Raw genomic sequence first — 8,910 nt, forward strand, 5'->3', positions numbered from 1 at the left:
TGAAATTTGGCATAGACGTAGAGGATAGTCTGGAAGAACACATAGGCTACTAAGTTTTGTTTTTTTTTTTAATTCGACGCGAACGGAGTCGCGGGCGAATAATTATAATAAAAGGGGAATAATTTGTATATTTGTATGTATTCGATTCACGTAAAAACTACTGGGCCGATTTTAAAAATTCTTTCACCATTAGAAAGGTACTTTATCTGTGAGTAAAATAGGTTATATTTTTATTGCTTTTTAATATCATGCGGGCGAAGTCAAACTTTGTATTTTAAGGTGCAACTTTATCTACTTAAAAAGCATATCTCGCACATTTCTGTAATACATATAAATCGTTTTTATAATTCCCATTGTGTCTGTTACAGAACCATTATTCTCTTGTAAATGATTATTTTATAATACATTTTTTCAAAACAATAACAACACGCTTGCAGAATAGTAATTATTTAAGTGATACAATGGTTATATTGAACAAATATTGTTATTTTGTAGTCGATATCAACCGAGATATAATACGCATTATTGTTATTAATTTACTTCTTTACTTAAACTTATACTTATACTTATAAAGAGAATAAACTAATATTATAAAAGAAAAGATTTCTATTTTTGTATGTATTGTAATAACTCAAAAACTACTGGGCCAAAAAACCTTTCATCTTTAAAAAGCTACGTTATCAGTGAGTAAAATAGTATATACTTTTTATTATAAGTTTAATTTGACGCGAGCTTAGTCGCGAGCAACAGCTAGTGTTACACTTTTATCCACAGGAATTTGTTAAGTTCCAAGTTGAAAAAACTTCCCTTTTCGTATGTATTTATCGTATATTTCTCTTTCAGACTGCATGCTGTCACTAAAGCTGCTGGAATTGCGAGTACCAAGTTACATAAAGCTTGGATCTCAACCTGAATTAACTTGTCATTGGGAGCTGGGCCCTCAAGACGTGCTTTATTCCATCAAATGGTACAAAGACGGCCAAGAATTCTTCCGTTACGTTCCACGAGATCCTGAACCTCATAGGAAGTATTATTTACCAGGAGTTGAAGTTCATGTAAGGAGAAAGATAAAAATCAATTTAGTTACTTTTCATTCTAAAATAATTCTTCATTATAAAAATTCCAACATCATGCAACAAGCAAGTGTTGGACAAACCATTTAATTTTCCCTGTTATGATATTAGGATAGAGTAGAACCAACTTCTCTAGTATTTTTTTGTTTTCAAATTTTATTAGGTACAATTGTTTTATTTTAAAAACTATTATTATTAGAAATCAGATGAATTGGCATCGAACATAACACTTTGCCCTGCCACACTGGATTCCGCTGGCCGGTATAGATGCGAGGTCTCGGGAGAGAAGCCGCTTTTTCCGACAGTCTCTGAACACGCCAGCATGGTCGTCGTGGGTAAGAGGTTATCTATCTAATTGCACCAGAACCTTCACTGTCACTAATGGAAGCCTTTAGGTTTGATACTTTATACTACTTCAACACTAAGGTGGACTCAAAGATTATGAGTGCGACAGTATAGTATATGTCTGTGCTTTCAATTTAGTATTATTCTATAACTGTTTTTGTTTGCTTTTATTAAGGATTTAGCTAGCTTATCTTCTGTTATATCTTTTATTATTAGTGTTGGCATTTCAACATTTTTTTTTCTGTTTAGTTCTTCCAGAATACGGCCCTGTTATCTCAGGATTCAGTCCATACTACCGAATAGGTGACCAGCTCAGCGTAAACTGTACATCAGTCAGATCTCGACCCTCAGTGCGACTGACGTGGTACATCAATGGTGAACCAGCGCCGTTCACCTCTGTGACGTCACCACGTGTGGACAAAGATAATGAAGGCTACGAAAGTACGAGCCTAGCTTTATCGTTTCAAATCAATGAGCAACATTTTATCAATGGAGGAATTAAAGTTAAGGTACTTAGTTATTTTAACAATCAATTACTTTAATAATTTATTTTCCCTAATTAAATCAATCATTCAAATGTTACCATGTCCATCACTCCATAACTGGCTGTATATAATAGTATGGTAGAGATGAACAAAAATAGCGTACTTACCCGCCTTGACCTAAAAAAAAATGCTTTATACTGTACTACTGTATTTATCTACTAGACTAGTAGATAACTAAATAAAATAGAGTTGACCAAACCGAAATGAAATCTTCAAATCTACAGCGTTTTTTATTTCTTCTATTATCTTTCAGTGTCTGGCAACATTAGCTGCAATATATTGGAAAAGCAATGAAGAAAGTGCTCGTGAATTAAATAGTGTGCCTCAAGTGATGGTTGAAGCAAAATCATACAATGCAATGAAGGCTATCGACATAGAATCTAGTAATCGCAGTTATTCTCGATTTAGATTACAGAATATGATCTTAACCTTGTTTATCTGTGTAATGTTTTTAAAAGTTATTAATAAAAATTATTTACTTTAAGTAAAAACCTTCCTATATTCTATTCGTTTTTAATAACATTTGTGTTTTCGCGCGCAAAATTGTTCTGTCTATTCTAGACTATCTCAGAGTTATTGTGATATCCAATAATGATTTTTTTGATTGAAATGAAAAATTAATTGTTGTATATGGTAAAGGATATTTACTCAAAATATAAGTCCCATTTTTAAATAACAGATCTGCTGGTTGCTTGACCATAATTTAATGTTTATCGGCAAAAGCATCAACTCAATATTTTATGTTGTAAAAAAAATAAGCAATTATGACATTTTTGTGACTTTTCAAAAACCTAGGTACTATAGCCAACCCATATTTTTGTATATTGATATAACTTGGCCAATCTAAATGTAAACGCAATTTACAAAACCTTGAATTACGTTAAGGATATTTTTATTTAGTGCATGAACCAAATTTTACTCCACAACATATTAAAGGTAAGAATTTGTCATTAATTATTCATGTGACCGTGTAAACATATCTATAGCCTATGTCTATAAAATATTGGCCAAACCTTAAGTCCAGCAGTGCATTTGACTCTTACAGGATGATAATTTTGATGATCAATATTATCCTATCCTACTTTTCCCTATCTCCTCTCTCATCAGACGTAGTTCTATTTTACGTCAGTTTTTGTGAGGTCGTAGTATTTTATCTAATGCATGGTTTTTCCCTCTAAGAAAAGTCATTGATGTAATGGCCAAATTTGGTCATCAATATAAGTATTAACGTCTGGAATATCTTTACAGATGAATATGCAAGTCGCGAATAACGAATCATTTAAAAATCGACGAATTGAAGTGTTCTGCAATGGGTTTGTCGGTAACAAATTTGTAATCTTAAATATTTCGTATAATAAGTCATAACATTGAAAAAACTTTATTTTTTCATATCAAGCAAAGGGCCAAGTACTGCTGATCCGTGTTGCCACTTATTTGACACTTGAAAATAAGCGAGGAAACATGTTTTAGCATTACACCTTTACACTTATTCAGTTATAGATAAACGTAACTGTACTGTTATTTTTACTATTATTCTACAATTGAATTCCATTAAACATACTTTTGCTGCCTCGAATAGTTGTGTTATCTATTCACGAATGTTTTTAATTATAAAAGTAACTGAAAGTAACGACAAAATGACGACGTTTATAATGGCAATACTATCATCTGTCGAAGTGAATTTGACAGAATTTTATTAATTCAAGGGATTGGGAGTGGGGACGGAATTACCGCAACGCGAGTGCGATTACGTTTTACGATTACGCAGTTTTGGTATAATATTAAAGCAACTGGGTGGATGTTGTTATTTAATTAATTGTGATCATTGTGTTGAATAACTATGTTGGTCTTCTATAAGCAATTTGAATAATATAAATAAAACTTAACTAAATTTAACGATGTCTCGCCGTACACCAATTAAATCAAGAATTAAAGTTTGTAACAAATCTGTTTTTAATCTTCAAGATAAAAATGCAGATGCAAATGAGTTATCAATAGGATTAATCAAATCAGCCAAACGCACAGGCCAGTTGAGTCTTTGTAATAGAGGATTGGGCACAGGTATGAATATATTATCGAAACTTATAGTTTTTCTCACCGCCTCCACAATATTTTCCATTGACAATGTATTATAGTACCTGACAAAGTATGGAAAATTGACGAATTGGTGTTGGAAGAAACGAAAGAAGTCGATTTTGCAAGATCGGACAATAATAGTTGGTGGACTGATGTACCATTAAAAACTCTCGACCTCAGTTCCAATGTTATAAAAACAATTTCGCCGGACGTAAAACTACTGCAACAACTTGTTACTCTCAAGGTAATTAACCATAAAAATATAAAACAGTGTACTTTGTGCAGTATACAGGCTGGATTAACTATAAATTAAATAATTTACACAAAGTATTCAAGCAATGTAGAATTTATAGCAAATTTTCTTAAATTTTACTTGTATAAATAACCTTAGTTTTTTTATTTATTACTTATTTATATTTTTACTACTGCTTTGTAAACAATATTTTAACAATTTCCTTGAATTAATTTTATTTGTGATATTTTAGCTTCATGATAATGCACTGACAAAATTGCCAGCTGAATTTGGTGAATTGAAAAACTTAGCCAACCTAAGTTTGGACCGTAACAAAATAGCAGAGTTGCCTAAAGAATTTCATACATTAACTGAACTGAGATGGCTCAGTATGTCTCATAATGAATTGAAGAAAATTGAACCTGAATTTGGTGACCTTGTGATGTTGACATTTCTGGTATGAATTTCTTAATAAAAAATAATAAGTATGTTTTTTAGTTGTTTATAAAATTATGTAGTCAAATGAAATGTAAGAATTATTAAGATTCTCTTCTAGCTAGGTGAAAACAAAAACAATGTGTATGTTGACAAATAATTGTTAAAAAAATGTTTGTTTTGTAAACTGAGGACAACTAGTCGTAATAAATAATTGTTTATATAACTAATATTGTATTGTTTATAAGGTTGATGGTTTTTTAAATTTTTGTTTGTTAATATTTTGTTAAATTAGTTAAGTGTAGATAAAAATTTTGGTTTTTTAGTCAAATCCTTGACTTATTTGTTTATTTTGTAGGATATTTCACATAACAAGCTAACAGAGCTCCCACCTGGTATGGGATATTTAGTGAGATTGGTGGATTTAAATTTCTCCTATAATGAACTGACTGAGTTACCCCCTGATATTGTTAATTTAAGAGGTAAACATTATAAAATAATCTTACTTTTTAATGTTTCAGGATACTGAATACTAGATTTAGATTCTATTAAAATTTAATTAAATTTAGTACACATGATTTAATATTTTAATGACATTATTTTGGTTTTAATGAGTTAAATATTGAAATTTTTAGAATTAAGAAAGATGAATATCAGTCATAATAATTTGAAGAAACTGCCAGCAATGGGTGAGCTAAGAAAAATGGAAATTTTAGATGCAAATCATAATGATATAGAAAAATTGCCCGATTTTTATGGATGTACAGCTTTGAAAGAAATATATATCGCTAATAATTTTATTAAGGAGATAACGGAGGAATTCTGTGATCAAATGCAAAATTTAAATGTTTTAAATATAAGGGATAATAAAATTGAATTGTTACCAGAAAACATATCATTGTTACAAAGACTGAAGAGACTTGATCTTACCAATAATAATTTAAACAAGTTAGTATTTCCCAATTATATGTAATTCCTATTTGTGTCACCGTTTGATTGTGAATATCGATCGTTTGTAATTTGACTAGGCAAATTATATAGTCGGTAACTTACATATCTAATGGTTAATTTACAAAGTGATGTGTTTGTAATTCGTCATTTTACAGTTAGAGCGCGGAAGTTTAACTTCAATTTACTCGTTTATTTTGTCAAAAATCGTTTAAATTTTAAACAAACGCTTATTTTTACATATTTCCAGGTTGCCAAGAAATCTTGGTTTACTATCGCAGCTACAAAGTATAAATATGGACGGGAACAAATTGTCGTTTGTGAGACAGGATATAATCAGAGGGGGGACCGACAGGATGATGAAATATTTACGAGATCGTATCGCGGAAGAGGTCGACAGTGATTCCAAAATATTACACAACGAATGGCCAGACAAGTAAGTATAAAATTATTATCAATTCAATTTAATTGTCACCTTAACTCTCTTACTATAAATTTTATTTTTATCCGAGATAAATTATTGGCAACTAAAACCCGTTTTCCGACAACTCAATTTTCGACTATGCAGGTCCCTATCCTTTATTTTTTCCATTCCTTAATTACTTCCGGTATATCTCAATAATTCAAATGAACAAAAGAATGTAACGAATCGGAAATCGCGTATAATACATATTCGACCTAAAAACTGTAATATTATCATAATGCATAAACATAAGGCAGCAGTAGAGAGAAGCGGTGCAAATGCAATTAAATACGTTCACTTTTTTAACGCTATTATATACTGAACGGCGAAGAAATCAAGAGTGTTATATTATGTTTTCAATTTCTTAGTTTCTTGCTTTTTATTCTTTTGTGTTATATAAATATCTACACTGTCATAGTTATTAATACGACTAACCATTAAGTCAATTGACGCGTGTAATGTAATAAAAACTCCATTAGTGTTACATACAATCCCAAGAGTATATCTACGTGTTTCTTTTACGTATAAAAGCATCGATTTTATTAATTCAATGAAATTAAGTACTGTTACGGAATAAATAATGCTTTTCAGATTTACATTAAAGAAAAGCCAAGCGTTAATGTTACCAGGTAAAGATTTGTCGTCAGTACCCGAGGATGTATTCACAACGGCCGCGACTGTTGAAGTGCATATTGTAGACATATCAAAGAATAAACTTAAAGAAGTGCCCTTAGGGTAAGTAAATTTCTTTACCTTTGTAAATTACTGAAAATCACATATATTCATAAATGATTTGACTGAGACAATATTAGGGGCCTTTTTTTGGTATCGGGGGGGAATCTTCAAAAAATATCTTGACTGGGGGAAAGGCAGGGTTATGTAGAATTAGACCTACCAAAACCCCCTCGGTGGCCATCCTCTAGTGACAGACGTAATGGAAATATCGGATTTTGTTACCTTATCTGACAAAGACGTCATTTTTAAGCTATCTGAGCCTCAATCAGCCAGTGGCAAGACAGGCTCTAAAACTTAAATAATTTTTCTTCACAGAATATGTCAAATAAAAAATACATTATCCCAACTGATATTATCCTCAAACAATATCGAAAGCATTCCAAGAGAAATAAGTAGTTGTATTCATTTGCAATATGTGGATTTGGGCAAGAACTGTTTAATGGATTTGCCCTTGGAATTTGGTAATTTGAAGCACTTGAGGGAATTAGTGATTTCATGCAACAAGTAAGTTTAAAACATTATGGTCCTTCGAGTCGGATACATTTGTATACGGAAAATGTCGATTGTAAACTCAGTCTACCCTTATTGATATCGTATTATTATTATTATAGGTTATTTATTGTTTAACTGGATAATTGGAAAAATATTATACATCATTTTTTTGTTAATTATTTAAAATTTTGTTTTAAACAGATTTACGAAGATACCACGTTGTGTATATGACATGGATAATTTGGAAATATTCTTGGCTGGAGAGAATAAAATCACCGAAATTAATGTATCCTCAGACGCGTTGGCCAAATTAAAGAAACTGGCAGTTCTAGACTTGACAAACAACAGTATTATTACAGTGCCACCGGAACTTGGGAATTTCACTAACTTGAGGTAAGAATACAAACAATCGTCTATTTCCTTTTCAAAATATTAGTGTGGATAACTGATTAACTGATCAAATTAGAAAAAGGAGCACATTTTTACCTGTAATCAAGCAAGAGGTTTTTTTTTGACAATCATAAACTGGTGACGTATTTTAAGTACTTACTTACTCCCCACCCACCCACTTGGGTTCTGTAGATTTATACAAAAAAAGAGATTTTTTTTCGTGATGTTGGTATTGACTTGAGTTACCAATAAAGAAAAAATATAATTTTATGGTAATGTCAAGTGGAAAATAATTTCATAATATTTGAACATGGGTTAAATTCTGTTAATATATGTAATTATAGTGACTATAATAATAAATTGGTGAGACAAGAAGTAGTTCGAGAATGATGTCTAATATAGATAATAAAACTACAACATTGATTTTGTTATTCAATCACTGAAGACCATTAAAGTAATGTTAATCATTAAAATAAATTATTAATTAAATTAAAAAACATTATTTTCAGGGCTCTTGAATTAATGGGCAATTGTTTCCGACAACCGCGACACGCCATTTTAGCAAAAGGTACAGCGAGCTTGTTGTCATATCTTAGGGATCGGATTCCTAACAAATAATAAAAAAATAAGTACCAATGAGTAAAAATTACATTGTCAATGCTTGCCTTTACAAGTACACGGCGACGTGCTTTATAAATTATTTTTTATCTGTATTATCTATGGAGTTCAGTGTTGCCATAAAGCAACTAATTTAAACCAAAGTATTTTTGTTTGTACCTGATTTCCACCTTTGATTGTGTTATACATTGTTATTTTTTTGTTATCGTTATTGATTTATTTATCGAAATTAAATATTGAATATTGTTTACAATTATTGTAATGTAAGAGTGTAAGATTTATTGGTTGTGAGTAATTAAATTGGATTATGTAAGATCGAAAGTTACAATTTTTTTGTGTTAGAGACCCAAGCTAATTGAAAGAATTTATTTTAACTGCAAATTTATAATCCCTCCTTTACTCCAATATTTAAATTTCTAGTCATTTCTTATTCAAGCCATGTTTTACGTTGCTTTAAATAGTCAACTACTTTTGATGTTCAAAAGTTTGAGATCTATTTTCAAATGTTAAATATTTACTATTGGAGTAAATTTAATTACTTTAAAATACGTCCAAAGA

The 8,910-nt window shown here is 30.7% G+C and overlaps 2 protein-coding genes across 2 annotated transcripts in view; both read left to right on the plus strand.

Annotated features, from left to right (window-relative positions):
- LOC106106402 overlaps window positions 1–2,447 on the plus strand; it is a 4,628-nt gene extending 2,181 nt beyond the window's left edge. Inside the window, exons 2-5 of the mRNA XM_013286980.1 lie at window positions 844–1,055; window positions 1,273–1,408; window positions 1,668–1,927; window positions 2,217–2,447. Of these exons, the coding sequence (XP_013142434.1) occupies window positions 844–1,055; window positions 1,273–1,408; window positions 1,668–1,927; window positions 2,217–2,447 (839 nt within the window). The remainder of the gene's footprint in view (window positions 1–843; window positions 1,056–1,272; window positions 1,409–1,667; window positions 1,928–2,216) is intronic.
- Window positions 2,448–2,728: 281 nt separating this feature from the next.
- LOC106106722 (leucine-rich repeat-containing protein 40-like) lies at window positions 2,729–8,910 on the plus strand. Its single transcript, XM_013287360.1, has 12 exons — window positions 2,729–2,899; window positions 3,212–3,284; window positions 3,929–4,024; window positions 4,099–4,283; window positions 4,525–4,728; window positions 5,065–5,188; window positions 5,342–5,654; window positions 5,905–6,090; window positions 6,709–6,852; window positions 7,168–7,356; window positions 7,546–7,737; window positions 8,244–8,910. The coding sequence occupies exons 1-12, from the start codon at window positions 2,867–2,869 to the stop codon at window positions 8,350–8,352; spliced, it is 1,848 nt and encodes a 615-aa protein (XP_013142814.1). The 5' UTR covers window positions 2,729–2,866; the 3' UTR covers window positions 8,353–8,910.

Source organism: Papilio polytes, unplaced genomic scaffold (assembly GCF_000836215.1).
Source record: "Papilio polytes unplaced genomic scaffold, Ppol_1.0 DF822178.1, whole genome shotgun sequence".
NCBI classification, from domain to species: Eukaryota; Metazoa; Arthropoda; class Insecta; order Lepidoptera; family Papilionidae; genus Papilio; species Papilio polytes.

Coding starts and splice junctions, on each gene's coding strand:
- LOC106106722 (XM_013287360.1), top strand. CDS start 2,867: ATGAACCAAATTTTACTCCACAACATATTAAAG. Junction 3,285..3,928: donor GTTCTGCAATGGGTTTGTCG/GTAACAAATTTG, acceptor TTAATCTTCAAG/ATAAAAATGCAGATGCAAAT. Junction 6,853..7,167: donor CTTAAAGAAGTGCCCTTAGG/GTAAGTAAATTT, acceptor TTTTCTTCACAG/AATATGTCAAATAAAAAATA.